The sequence below is a fragment of the Osmia lignaria genome, chromosome 6, assembly GCF_051020975.1.
Source record: "Osmia lignaria lignaria isolate PbOS001 chromosome 6, iyOsmLign1, whole genome shotgun sequence".
Lineage (NCBI taxonomy): Eukaryota > Metazoa > Arthropoda > Insecta > Hymenoptera > Megachilidae > Osmia > Osmia lignaria.
In genome coordinates this window covers 2,947,223-2,962,361 of record NC_135037.1, presented here as the reverse complement: position 1 = coordinate 2,962,361, position 15,139 = coordinate 2,947,223, and the positions used below count along the sequence as shown (strand labels likewise).

General features: G+C 46.8%; 1 protein-coding gene across 1 annotated transcript in view; it reads right to left on the bottom strand.

Annotated features, from left to right (window-relative positions):
- ed (hemicentin protein echinoid) overlaps nt 1-12,112 on the bottom strand; it is a 37,189-nt gene extending 25,077 nt beyond the window's left edge. Inside the window, exons 1-2 of the mRNA XM_034318583.2 lie at nt 11,565-12,112; nt 11,301-11,498 (exon numbers count right to left, since the gene is read on the bottom strand). Of these exons, the coding sequence (XP_034174474.1) occupies nt 11,301-11,358 (58 nt within the window). The 5' untranslated portion in view covers nt 11,359-11,498; nt 11,565-12,112. The remainder of the gene's footprint in view (nt 1-11,300; nt 11,499-11,564) is intronic.
- Between the last annotated feature and the right edge of the window lie 3,027 nt (nt 12,113-15,139).

The window sequence follows — 15,139 nt, the reverse complement described above, 5'->3', positions numbered from 1 at the left end:
TTAACCGCGGAAAAATTTGTAATTTTCTAGCATTCGCGACGAAACGATGTTGATCGACGAAGAACACGTTAAAACGCTATCCGACGAGGAGGAAGTTTCTTTGGCGTATCGCGACGGAGTGCGCGAGCGTAGAAATCCCGAGTGCCCGTCGAGAACAGAAGACCTGAGGATACAGTGTATACCCACTCGTCGCGATTCCTCGATGACGAAAGTAAGAGAGAGAAGATGGGAAAAGGGATGCCGGTTTCCCATCTCGTAGGATGGGAAATGGAGGTTTCAACGGATAGGAAAACGGGCGCGAGACGCCAGTTTCGTTACGCGTTTCCGATCCTTAATGGGTTTATACAAGGAGTCGCATTCCAAGTTCCACGCTGTACGTAAGTACGTAATTCGGAGTCGCTTTAACAAGTTCTGCCGCGGAGACATTCGCGGGCGAGAAACACGCGGCGAATCGATCCGTCGTCGAGCGTTTTGCGCTTTCGACGCTCGAGAGTCTGGTCTATCCGTTCGGCAACGATACGTATGAAATCGTCTCTGAAAACGTTCCAGCCGCACGCTCCGCTTCCGGCTTTGGTACGTGTAACGTCGTTCCACGTGCTCGACAGATGTTGCTCGTTTTTCTGCGACCTATGCTTCGTCTACGACGTCGAAAGACGCCCTCGACCCGTGCCGCTTGCAACCCTGCTGCGGAAGAAGGGCAAAAAGTGGCCCGAATAGAATTCGTGTATTAGCGTTAGAAGAAGCGGAGACAAAACAGCGCGGCACGATTTCGTGACACAAAAGTATCGGAAAGTAAGCTTAATGTTTATCGAATATGAGTATATAAAACGTTTCATCGATATTCATAATGCAAAATGGCTGATTACAACGAACAATGATCGATTTCCGGATATATAAAATTTGACACGATTCGATGATATATACAATTATCGCCAAATAGCACTTATGGTATATCAATTTCAAGCTCAAAGCCCGATGATAATGACTACGTAAATGTTTCATCAATATTCATAACGCAAAATGGCTGGTTCAATCAGTTTCGAGTTCAAGTATCGTCCATTAGCGAGTATCCAATTTTCAATTGTTTATATTTCACAGCTTCCAGATTACGTAAGCCGTTTTTTAAACGGCCTGTACACGGAGAAAAGTACGAGGTATTGGAAATTGGATATTTCCTAATGAACAATACTGTGCTAAATTGGTTGATTCATTGTCGGTCACATCGAAGATTAGTATTTGGGATATTGATGAAACGTTTATGGAGTCAATTTCAATAACCTTTCAGCTTCGAATTGGACACCGCAAATGCCATTTTGCAATACTTTTATGTCATCGAATCGCGTCAGAATTTGTAAGGAAATTTTTATAGAACATCAAGAAAGAGGATTACGAAGGTGGATGAAAATGAAGCGATCCTTGCTGAGAGACAGACGGTCTAGGTTCGTAGCTTCGAAAAGGGTTGAATCGGAGGATCGTAGGAGGCGACGCGTGCCTCGATACCGCGAGTGCATCGAAGCGCACCGAGAGGTTCGCGAGAAGGACGGGAACGGTTAATGCTCGGGCATAAATATCGAGGCTCTAATTACGTCGACGAGCGTGCACGCGCCGCACATATACCGGGCATATTCCCATCGAATTCGTAATTATGGGCTTAATTGAAAACGTGCCGGCCATACTCCGTCAGCCGGTCGCCGTTGCGAGCGCGTTACCTCGTAATTTCTAAAAACAAAACTGCGCCCTCCCTCTTTCTCCTCTCCGCTCGCCCCGCTATTTCGCGCTCCGCTCGTTCGCGAATCGTAGCGGGGCTGCGACGGCGACACCGTACGTAGTAGTACGTATGTAAGAGACGAACGATGACCTCGATAGAAGTTACGGTACCGCGAGCGAGCGGTGCGGATGGGGCGCAGAACCGGGCACCCAAGAGAGGATTCGGGTCAGCCGAGCGAGCTGAGCGAAGCCGAGTACAACGTTCGTCGCGTGTGTCTATCGGCCGTGAACGTTGCTCGAAGCTGCCCCCGCGTCGAAAAAAAAGCACAGGGATGCAAAGCGACGGCCGTGTAATTTATATCCGGGAGCGGAGCCAAGAAGCCGAGGTACCCCTCGATCCCGTAAATCCTTCGGCTCGCGCTTTTGCAACGAGAAAACGCGCAAAACTCGTCGAACGACAAAACAGACTGACGTTCGTCGATTACATCCGCTCCGACGAGACACACATACGTGTACTGCTTACATAGTCGACGGATTGTACGACGCGACGAGAGCGAGCCGTGAGAACGGCCCGTTTGGGTTAATGGCATCGTAGGAAACGTTGGTTCGCTAACTCGTGCCCTCGCCGTTTTTTCTCTTTCCGTCCCGCGCGCGGATCCTCGTCACGGCCGGACGCGGACCGTTTTACGCGTTGATAATTTCACTGGATCACGAACGAGAGAGAGAGTGCGGTATCATCCGAGGAAAAGGAGAAACGAAGATCCGTTTCCTCTTTCGGGCAGCTTTTTAATACCGCTCGACTGCGAATCGAGGAATACGAACGGAGGGAGGGATTGTTGATCGTCTTGGAAGAAAAACGAATTCCTGGCTGTGTATAAGTCGATAACGCGAAGGGTAGAGTCCGGTAGCGAAGCTTGGCCGCGCCGCTTATAGGTATATCGTGCTCTTTGATCTTTAAAAAGAATTCAATTTGCCTGGAGATTGAACCAGGGTCACTGAACCGCGCTCAAACGCCAATCGTTCTTCCCGAGTACACAGGGGCTGCTACCCTGCCACGGATCCTCCGCCACCCCTTCCCTCGCTCGCGCACATAGCGCACCCTCTCACAAGGCACGGCTAGGAAACCGGTCGTTTTCCTCGAAAATCGTTCCAACGACTCGCCCCGTTGCCTTTTAACCGCTACCTTTCGCTGCCTTAATTAACATTAGGCGTCATCAAAATAGTTGCACGAATGGCCATCACCGACGACGAGTCGTTCCATGACCCATATCTTACGACGATAACTTTCATGTAGGCAATGGAACGTCTAATTTTGAAAGCTTGCGAAGAATAAAGAACCTTCATCGCGATATCCGACGCGTTCAGAAAGGAAACGATGGAAAGAGTCTACTTGCGAGCGTTAAAAGCGAACATTTAATTTTCTTCAACTACCTTTTCCGTTCGTTAACGGGTCCGACTTTCGAAGGAAGTACCGTCCGAACGATTCGACTCGAGTGTCCGAAGAAGACGAAGCTTCCTGTGAAGCTGCGGAACGACCCTCAAATACGTCGATGGCCCGTCCTTTCTCGTATCCTGTCCAGAAGAAAACGAGAAGAAAAGAGGTGGCGATTCGGATCGAAATTCGATTGGAAATGTCTTGGCAGTTGTGGCGAATCTGGTGTGGAAATCGTGCAAGCGGAAGAATCGCGTTCGCGACGTAACCGCGATAACCCCGCGTACCTTTGGAAATATTCGGAACGGAAAGATTTTCATGAAAAGGATAGAAGGGGGTAAAAAGAGCAGTAGACTAGACGACGTTACTTTCTTGGCCTCGCTTATGCGCATTTGCATAATATCGGAATATCCTTTAATGGGGAAAGAGGGTGTTCGGGAAACAGCGATTCTACAGGGTACAATGAAACTTATCGCTTCTTAAGCAACGACCAACTCTCAACCCTCCTCTCCGCGCGTTCGATCCCCTTTCTTTTTACGTTGGTCGTTTCAACGACTGCTTCTATCGCGGATACCACCGTTTCCAACGGAAGAATGATTCGAAAGCAACGCGACTGGAAGAAATTCAACGAGAGAGCAGACCGGTTGTAGGTTTTGGCGGAATTTCGCGGGTAAATTTAACTCGGCCGTTTGCACGTTTTTAGCTCGCTGCGTAATCGCATTAGCCACGCTGTTACAGCGGAACGTTTCTCCCTTTTCTTTTTTTTTTTCTTTTTTGTTCATACTCCATGCGTTTCGTTGATAAAAGGTACGGCCCCCGTTCTTGAATAATATCGTTCTTCGTTATTCGCCGCCCGATGTACTCGAGAGAATATAGCCCCTTTAGATAGGAAATACTATGTGGCACGTCATCGTCCCCACCAATTTTCCCTAGTATTCTCTAGGGACTCTGATATACCTGTCCCGCTGCTTCCCGTTTCTCACTATCCTTTCCCCCCATGAAATCGTAGACCAAACGGGAGACAGGTAACAACGTTAAGTTCTAGGTTGACTATTAACTTCCCTAGACGCGAAGGCGCCAAACCGCGTCTCCTGTCCTTTACGAATTTATGGATTTCGAAATGAAATAATAATATTTCCTTTTTCTTTATCCCCCGTTTAACATTTAACTCTTTTTATTTTCGAAAGGTAGATCGATGGAAAAGTGCTTAAAGCGTCGCAGTTCAAAGCGCTTTTACGATTTCACCTCGAAGAAAATTATTAAAGGAAATGTAAAAGTGGCTACCGGGGTATCCGAACGCTCGCAAAAGGGTCAATTAAAATTTGATTACTACCATTTACTTCGATCCGATTGGTAAACTCTGAATCATTTTCCTTTTCTCGACGAAGTATAATAATTTAGTAGCTACGTGATATTGCAGTTTCAAGGCAAATACAAAGTCGTACTCGGTGGTTGAAAAGAAAAATGGTTCGCGTGTTCTCGTGAAACGTGACGCGTTCTTTCTTGTCGAAAACATTCGGGGTACCGGAAGTTTCTTAGCGATTCTTGTTTTTCCGGCCCGGAAACGCGAATTCCGCGAGAGGAACACTCGTAACCACTGACCGGACTATCGATCGAATAGCCAAGCGACGTTTCGCGTCGCGAACTTTTCTTTTACGACGATATTATTAGCGTGGAAAGAGGTTGGCGACGCTCGCGCGTATGACAAAACGTTTTCATCTGGAATTCTCAGTTATTTTTCTACGTCTTCAGCTGTGCATCGAACAAAGGTATAAGGAAAGTATTCGAACAGCTAGAATTGGCATAAATGCATTTAAAGTTACTTTCGTTTGCATATCGCCATTGAAATTTGGTCAAACCGTAGCTATTAACGAGCTGGCATTATGCATCTATAAACGAAAGGATTCGATTAGTATCTTATTAATGAACAAATCTGGTGTACTTTAGTAGCCATTAATATTTATCTCCTGTTTATGTTAAGAACAACACTTGGCTCGTCACCAATCGACCCTCTACATTATTTATTGAAAATCACCTGTTTCCAAAGTGTATCGTGGAATAAATAAATAAATTACACGGTGTAGTAGATATCCTCGCAACGCAATATGCATTATGCAGCGGGGATACATTCAAAGATAAAATCTATAAATGTGATTGCAGTTGAAATTGGAATTGAAATTGTTATTAATGTACTTCTGATTTGCTTCTTTAGGCAAACGTTATCCTCGAGATTATTAATTAAACGTTAAATCGAAAAACTTTTAAATGAATATTGACTGAAATCTTTTCGCTACGGATTACTCGTCAAATTAAAGATCGACATCGTTTACGCGAGAGTAAGCACGTACCATCGAATCATTTCGCGCCTTTTAATTCCCTGATTACACCGGTCGATCTCGCAGGTTGAACTGCAACACACACACACACACACTCACACGAAATCTGACCGGCTGTTGCGTATCGGTTTCGTCGTTTAACTCCGTGACCGGACATTAGCGTAATGCACGGAACGCGTGTGCCGGGTAAAATTCAGCCGTGGCATCGGGGGTGAGGGAGGAGGAGGAGGAGGAAAATCGATGAGCGCTAACGAGCAGCGAAAAACCTTCTTCCGCATGGCGTTTGCACGCTCGGTGCCACGATGACCGGCAAACATTTTCAACCTTTCGTATTTCGCGATAGCTCCAGCCTGGGAAGTTATGGAGAAAGTTGGAAGAAATTCGAACGTTCGAAGGGTGAGTTAAGGAGAAGAGGGCCGAAAGGGTTGCCGGTATCGTGCGAGGAAACGAAGCCCGCGACACGGCGACAAGGGTTTCACGTGGAATAATTTCACTTTGCACAGCCAGATAAGAACACGGGTGCATGTTACCCTACCCATTCTGTATGATTGCGGAATCGCGTGATCCTCGAGCGGGCGAAACGAGAATGGAAGCCCGTGAACGCGTATGCTCGGCCCTTTCGCAGCCGCTGAAAGCTGCCCTTAACCACGAGGAAAGAGCAAAGGGTCGTGTAAAATGACGCTGATCAGAAACACGATGAACGAGGCTGGCCCATCGAACGACCTTTACAAAACGCTGGTAATTTGACGATTTATGATCGTGACTTTAAGGAAAGTTTAAGATACCCTTCCGAGAAACGACCGGCTTCTGAAAATGATCGCGTTTAATCTTTACGAGCGGTTCGTTCGCAGCGATAACAAGACCCGCGTCGAGACTTTTTTACCGTGGAACGCCATCGGAACGGAGGAGGCCGCGTAAATACGATACCGATAAATCTATGAACGAGGATCCATAAATAGTCAGCCGATACGTGCGCTAGCTGCGATATCGCGCTTCCTAGGTGAGAGTGTCTCGCGAAAGGGTGGCCCAGCCAGCGAATTGGCCGCCGGCCAGCGGATATTTTCGTAGTCTTGCCCTCCCCACAGCTGGTGTACGCGTTCCTAGTAACCCCATCGTCTCTGCCCGGGCTACTTAAATCACTGGAAATATACGTCGGTAGATTCCGTCTGTTCCACCTACTGCCGCGGAACGTTTCGTTCGATACCAGCGACCCCGGCTATGAAAACCGATAACATTGGATAGTTAAAAACAGAGTATACTGGGTCAAAGAAAAAAAAAAACTGCTCGGTCGACTGAATATATTCGCAATGGACGTTCGAATTGAATCGCAGCGAACGTTCACCTTTGATCATTGATTTGATTCGTAGTTCAGCAGTCTTTTAATCCCGAAAATACAAACGCGATAGGGTAAGATGGTATAGGAGTAAGCTTTGAATAATTGTAAAAGACAAAGTAACGCGTTTCATTAATCAAAACTTGGTTTATCTGAAAGAATATCGATCTAGATAATCAAACTTTAAGTAATAATCAACAGTTATAAACATTATTGAAATAATTAATAAAAAATCACGTAATGTCATTTGCGTACTGTTAAGAATACGACAGATGGTCGAAAAGAATATTCTTTCGAAGCATAATGAACGTTACGGACATTAATCCATTAACTGCCAAATTTTTATTTAACATTTTATTTAATATAATCCTATTGCAAGTGATAAAAAAATATATATATATTCAAATCCCCATTTGGGGATCGTAGTAGCAAATGGGTTAAGATCAAGATTCATAATCTATAAACAGCAATACTTATTTTCAAAGTATTAAATCGCAGTTCAACGTAAATATACTTTGCAAATATGAGAAAAACTTGAAACTTACTTGGCTTTACCACTTCTAAACACTTTTTAATTCTCTTTTGGCACGAACACCTACACTGTACGCGGGTAAAGATACGATTGAACTTAGCTTCGATACGCAACTATTTCACTATTAGCTTCACTGCGTACTCTTATCGACTATGTGCTCTTATACCATACTTGTATATTGTTTTTTCCGTGAAACACTGAAACTCACCCTATGCACTTACGAAAGCAACACGAACAACGGCTTTCAAGTAACAGCACAGAACGAGGCTGCTGCGGTGGTAAGAAGAAAAGAATGGTAGAAAGTAAATGTGCAAAGACAGCTGTAAGTGACGAAGAGGTCGCAAACGAGCCGGAAATCGTACAAACGGGCTCAGCTTTGGTCGCGAAAAGAACACGGAGGTATACGAACGCGTATATACGAATCCAATTACGCGGGATGGAGACTTCGCGTACCCTCGGTCCAATTAACGGGAAAACTAATTTTCACGCGGCAAAATCCGCGCACACCGAGACCTACCGCGTATTTTTTTCCCCCCTCCTTTGTCCCTGTGCACACCGTGGCGACCGGATTCCCGCCGCCCTTCGTCCTTTTTTTCTCTTTTTTTCTACATTTTTTTTTCCACCCTCTCTGGCCACGTTTGGTCCCGATTCAGCGCGCGGTAATACGCGCGCGGCCGCTTGCTCGTTCCGCTGAATTTAATTTAGCACTTACCGTATTGCACGGGGCACGGCTAACCGTTTAACCGCCTAACGCCTTTGCCAACTTGCAGGGGACAACGGGCTGCGGAATTTTGTAGAGCAGCGTATATGCTCGCTCGCGTGCGTTTCCACACGGACGGACACTCGGCCTCGATTCACAAACGCGTCCCGTACACCAACGACCGAAACTCGTAAGCTCGATTTTTCCAAACCGAGCGTTCCTCTCTAGGCTAGGCTACGCGATATCGCTTTCTAACCGTTTCGCGTCCATTCCGTTAGCAGTCGCGGATTAACGGGCACTCGCGAAACGAAACCCTTTAAACTCGGCACCCAACTCGGTAGCTGCCTGATCCAGATCGACTCGATATCGACTGTTTGACGTTCTCCTCCGGGAGGATTGCTACGAAAGGGGAATGACGTGCAGCGAACGTCGACGATTGATTCCGGCTATTATTGGTTGCGACTGTATCGACCTCGTCAGATACAACAAATAAATGAACAAATCTTATTCGCTACATTCGATTTCAATTGAAACTTTAATAATTCAATGCTTCGACACAAGGTTGAAAAATTATTCATTTTACGAACGAAATCCGTAGGGTAAATATATCCTCTTTTTATATCGAAGTATGTACATATACCGCCGAGAAATCTGAGATAGTATTCAGAATGTTTATCATCTTTTTCGTATTATTCCCGATGATAAAAGGGCGTGCGGAGTGCATAGGTCAGAGTAGCAAGGTTCTTCCATCATCTATATAAATCCTCGGTTCCGAGAAGTCGTGTTAATGCTTCCTTCTAATAGGTCAAATTAACCCTTTCTAGTAATCTTTATTTAGTGAAATAAGAAGCTCTCTATTATTTACGCGGAGCTGATTAGATGATTTATACTTTCGTATGTATATTTATACCAATGAAAGGGTTAAGCTCTGAAAGATCAGCCTTTTTCATGTAACGTGCTTAACCCGAAAACGGAATTACCCAAGGGTTACCGGGACCTTTAAGAAGTTGCACCGCTCTCGGAGGTTGGATTTATCAAGGAAAATCAGCGGAAACACGACAGAGAGAAACGGGGCGATGCAAGTTTGCCCTGAACCTACGACCTTCCTCCTCTCGCTGCTCGTTCATACACGCATTAAACACAAACGATCTCGACTGGCTGGCTTTTAATCAGGCTAATGCGTGGCGTCGAGTTATTCCGTGGCTCGTTTCCCTTTCGCGTCCCGTACCGCGCCGATATCGAGCACCGTGGGTGTACACCTCTGAAAATCGAATGCAACCGCGTCCGTCAACGTCGCTCTCCTTTCCTGACGCGGGGATCCGCGTACCGATGCTGCAATCCATCGGTGACTAAAAACACAGCCGAGGCAAAGATCCGATCCCGGATCCTCGGCTGTGCTTCTCCATCCCCGACTCCGTGGAACGGGCAATCCGATTCTTTCGACTGGAATAAAGCAAGAGTTCCGCGCGATATCGCGATCCAACGAACAGCGGAACGTTCGAAATGAAAATTTATTCGCTTACCAATCTAGTCGGGATGAATCATGGCGCTTCGGCTCGGATTAACCCTGTGACGGTTCAGACGGTGATGTTTGTTGGATATTTAATGGAACAAAATGGTATCGGCGCCGATATTCCAAATGGAATGTCGACGAGACGAAGGTTTTTCAAAGGTAACACGAGTGGATGGTTAATTTTCAACGTTAGCCTGGTGTTTCTAAAAGAGTCAGAGGAATCGGGTTATTTAGGTTACGAGGAAACCTTAGGAGCGCGTGGAACGAAGGAGACACGTTGTGTAGAGAAACGATTCGCGAGGTAAATCCGCTTTGCCGAGAAACTCGAATTCCTGACGCGGCAGCATTTCCTATGACAACGTAACCCCCCGTGTGTGCACAAGATCCGCAAAAGTTTCACAGCAATTCGGCCCCGAAAGTCGTTCTCCGATGAGTCCTTTACCTCGCACACAGTTTCCCGATAATCCGCTGCCGCGTCTTTCCACTCGTAAACTCGGACTCTATCCGCGCGGTTTGGCCGCGACCCAACACCCTTTCGCTTTCTCCCAAGCGACTGGATTTTTTTCATCGCGTTTTAAGACCCTACCGTCCCCGTTATGTCCAAGCAAGTTATATTTATAAACGTTCAAGAATATACCCACCGCTTTGTTTACTGTGTATTACTGTTTTAAATTTATGTCTGTCGATATGCGAACCATAATTAACGATTTAATACCTAAATACTGTTCGTCCGCGAGAAAATGGCAAGGGAGATCTTCGTTTGCTCCGCCTAAAAATGGAAAAATCACACTTGACCGATTCATTTGTTTTCTTTGTCAAGCGATTCGATCAATTACGAAGATACTTGTGACGCGAAGTAGAGATTCCTACAAGTTTTAGCCATCTTGTCGCAGGCGAATAGTACTATAAGTACAGAGATGAGAAAATGACGAGAGGCAGGAATGCGCGTACGATTGGTCGTAGTAGGTAAGTCACACACCCCTACCACACGCACTCTAGATCATCGCGCGTTATTGGCTGAGGCGGTCACATGTTAATCGCTTCGCCTGACGAAGAAGGAAAATGAGACTTCGCGACAAAATGAAACGGTGCGTAGTCAGCGTTGCGATGAACTTTAAACGCGAGGATCAAAAGTGGAGACAGGGCGGAGCGTATTTTACAGAATCGCTCATGCAACTTCGTGTTTCTCTTTATATCGAAAAAGAGATTACAGAGACAAAGAGTGCGATGTTCGGAAATTTGTCACTACGCAGGATTACCAGTTTTCAATTCGGAATTACTGTACGGTACAATGGATAGAAATATAGTGGAGACTAGTGGAGTAAAAAGTAACGTACGAAAGTTAGAAATACGTGACTGTAATCGTAAATTTGCCTGGCTTTTTTCGAACGACGGTCGTGTCTGAACCCTTGTTCCCTCGCTTCCGGTTCCTCCCTCGGTCCCGACGCGGTAGGATCGACTTGCCATCGAGACTTCTCGGAAAGTCTACTCGAGTGAAGTGTTACGCGGCTCGTGGGCCAATCTGTAGGCTCCACTCGCGGCGGATCGTTCAGGAAAAACTCGCGGGTCTCGAAAGAACCTGTTGAGCCGGATGGATAGAGCAATGCTCGAGGCTTGTCCGTGTGCACCAGCGACAGAAAGCGGACAAATACGCGGCAGAGGAAGAATAAACGTTGAGGGGTCAGCGAACCGAAACGTTGGACGCCCCGAGTGGCAGAAGATCAAAGAATCGCATTAGAGCACTCACCTATGGTTCCCAGCAGCGCGACCAGCGTCCAATGCAGTACCTTCCCCTTCCACTTCATTCCACCTTCTTTTTGGAAGCACGTTCACAAGGATCTCCTTCCTTCTTCCACGTCCATCAAAACGCACGACACTTCTAGTCCTTCGGCACGTTGCGAGGGATGCGCGACCTTCTTCGCAATGCAGTCGAATCCACTTGAATCTGCAGACAGAGAATTCTTCGTAACCCCTTTAATTGTTTTTATTTCAAGATACACGCGGTACGCACATTTTATTTCGATGAATCTTCAACGAAACATGATGGATTACACCAGGATCACTAGAGGATCTACACTCTTCTTTGAAATAACACTGTCGGACAAAGAACACTTGTTACTCTCCGACGTGTCTTTTATTCGAGAATACACTATTTTTTCTTTTTTCTTGATAAATCCTCGTGGAAAAGTCGAAATCACGGATCGGCGTGTAGAAACGCGGATGACCGTGTATCCCAGTGCTGGATCGTCCTCGATCCCCTGTTCGTCATGGCGAACAAAGAAGAGAAGCGCGGGAACCGAGTTGCCGGTGGCCTGAGGCGGCCTCGAGGTCGAGATAACTCGCGAGGATCGAGTTTGCCGAGTGAGAAAGGGCGGCAAAAACGAACGAAGCGCAGCCCGGTGTATGTACCCGGGCCGAAACGAGCGGAGCGGAGCGAACCGAAGCGGTTACGGAACGACGAGGAGCAGCCTACCTGGCTACCTTGATAGCCGGCGGTTAAGTGCGACCGCGGACCGTTCTCGGGCCGCGTCTGCCTCGTAGTTTCGCGAACGAGCGAGAGGGACAAACTGATCGCAGAAACGCGCATGCCTCCGGCGAAAGTTTCTTCGACTGAATTCGACGCGATTCGAGCCACTCGCGAGGACGGTTCGTTTATTTCTCGCGCGAGTACGCGCCACTCTTCTGTATGCACACCTCTGTCCCGTGTCAATCGACCGATCGTTCTTTTATTCCTTCCCTTGATATGACATCCTTTTTCAAAACGGGAAATTGTATTAAATCCACGAAGCGACGTTAAAATTTGTGTATAACAAATAACAAATTTATGTAACACGGGTTATTTTGGCAAAGTAGGACACGAGGAAAATATTCTAGTTGTATGTCCTATTATATGAACCAAGACAATTAATGCCTTTTTGACAGTATTATTATTCCAATCATTGAACGACTAATTATCAATTAATTAATTAACTTATTTGAAAGTAATAAAATAATACCGTTAGACGAGTTACCAAGCAATAATCATAAGCAATCGCAACGTAATTGACTTTTTTTACCTATTTTGCAATTACGCTGCTGGTCGGTTTCTGTAGCATACGAGAAGGTGAGTAATACGGTTTATAACGTGTGTTGTAAAAGTGAAAGAGCGATACCGCTTAACTACAATCTCTTTTCGATAGACCCGACCCAGTTCCAACACCTTTAGTTCACACCTCAGGTAGACTATAGTTCACCGGTTAGAAGCATCCTTCCCTTACGTTACTTGGTCTACCGATACTCTTCAATTGCATCTCCTTTCCGCTTCGATTTCCTCGAGAGCCGAGTCCTCTAAACGCTTTAACGATCCCTCTCTTTGCACGTTTCAATTCGTTTCGTTCATTTCGCTGGCAGCAATATATGGCCGGTAGATAAAAGGGAATGCCGGACCAAGGGAGCGACGATTTACTGGCCGAATCGATGCTCGTAAAACCGCGTCGCTTAACGCGAACGTGGAAACAGCTTCGACGAGGGTTACGCATCTGGCAATGGCCGGTGACATACTCGCGGGCAAACCATCCGCCCGTTGGAATGCATACCACTAATTCATGCTGTCCCGCAGCTCTACCGGATACCTGCTGCTTCGCGACGATCCGTCCTCGTTAAAATTACCCTCTGATAACCTTCCATCGAAATCAGCCCGATAACCCCGTGAAACGCTTTTGTCACCATTTTCAAATAAATGAATTTAGAAATTTCGAGTGGTTAATTTTATTCGAGACACCCATTGTACCTGAACCGTTCCCGTGGTCGAGGGTTAAATATTCCAGGCAAGTTGCCGTCCGAAAATTTCACTTTTGACCTGGCTGCGGCTCGTATACAATTGATAGGTCCAAACTAGAATTTAAATTTCGTCCCGGACTATAGCCGAACGGGCTCTAACGGCGGGAGAAGTTAACCAAGGTAGAAGCGGAGAAACTCGCAGACTCCGCATCCGGCCGCTCGATGGTAGACCGTACAATTGTCTGGCATTGTGCTTGCAAATCAAGCGGCGTCCCGAATTTACATGAGATTTACGGCATTCCGTTTGCCGTAGTCCTCTCCTTCGGGGTGTAACGTTCTCGATTCCGCTTTCGTACCTTGTACGGACCACACGCGATCGCCTAGAAGACGCGACAAAAAAAGCGCTGCTTTCTACGATTTAATAAATTCCGTTCGATTCGTCTTCGACTTTTCTATCCGATTCAATTCCCGGCGATTCGTTTTTCTGGCTACGAGTCGACCAAAGAAAGTTTCACCCGAGAGAAGGAACGCGAATACCTAGGCCAAGCAGAGGCACGTACGTTCCGAAGGATACACAGGCCGAGTTGCGAGCACCCCCCGGGAGATCCTTGTTTCTTAATTACTTCCATCCATTAATTAAACAGGTCGACTCTTGTAGAGGACCGGAAGGTCGAGCTGTATTATGGAAAGGAGACGGTGGGGACAAGTTCGATACAGAAGTAACTGCCGATAAACGATCGATCTTTTAAGAATCAGTGAACCGAAGATGTTTCCAAGTCTATTTTTGATCTAACGCGTAACTCGAAACGAGTTGACATTTCGGTGTAAATCACCTTCGCCATCTTTCCAACAAATTTACCTTCGGAATTATCGATCACAGGTATCTGCCCAACATAGAACGTCCGTATACAATATTATTCGCTGAAAAGTCAGCTCGAGAGCGTGTCGCAAACACGCGTGCACCAGAGGCCCACGAGACTCGGTCCACCTCAGGCGTTCGTTTCCCTTCCCTGTAGGTCTCGCAGTTAAATTAGGCGAAATAGCTCCCAAGACGTCTCTTCGTTAGACTTCTGCCGCCCGTTATCCTTCCGCGTGATACGGGAACTAAACTTTGCTTTCCACGTTTCCCGCCTGCTCTGCGACTCGCCCGAGAAAAATTCGGCCTCTGCATCGACTAGCTTGATTCGGCCTTGACAGAGAAGCGAAGGGTGGTTTTTCGGCTCGGTAAGGTCAAGGGAGAGGGCGTATGTGTGCGTGTGTCAAGCGGAAACGGGATCGATGATGGACCACGTCGGTCCATTAAGTATTCGCGCGGCTTTAATTACGAGAACAAAGTTTCCGCTCGATTGGAAAAGTTTCCACGATGTCTGCATACTCGATCGCGCGGCCGACCGAGGGATGAAATCGTTCGTCCAACGCCACCCCTCGAGATCGACCTTTTGGGAAAAGCGGAAGCTTTCTTTCCTCGACGCGGCTCGGCGCAGCGCGGACAGGATCGCGTAAAAATTCCCCAGCAACGAAGAAGAACTCGCTCGAACGGAGCGTCCAAAGTATCCAAAGTTCCAGCTCGATTTCCCCTGGAGAATTTGCTCCGGGCAGAAAGGAAGTAGACGGAGATGGCTGGAAATCTTCTTCCTTAAGAGATGTTCAAAGGGAGCAACGCGAGTCAAACGGCGAGTCCCGTTCGACGAGAAGAGGCGAATCTCGTTCGATGCAATTAGAGAACGCGATCGCTTCGAAACTTCCTGATAAAAGTTACCCGATCGATCGATCTCTCTCCACGGTTTTTCCGTCTCCCGACCGATGACTCCTCGACGCTTCGCCGTT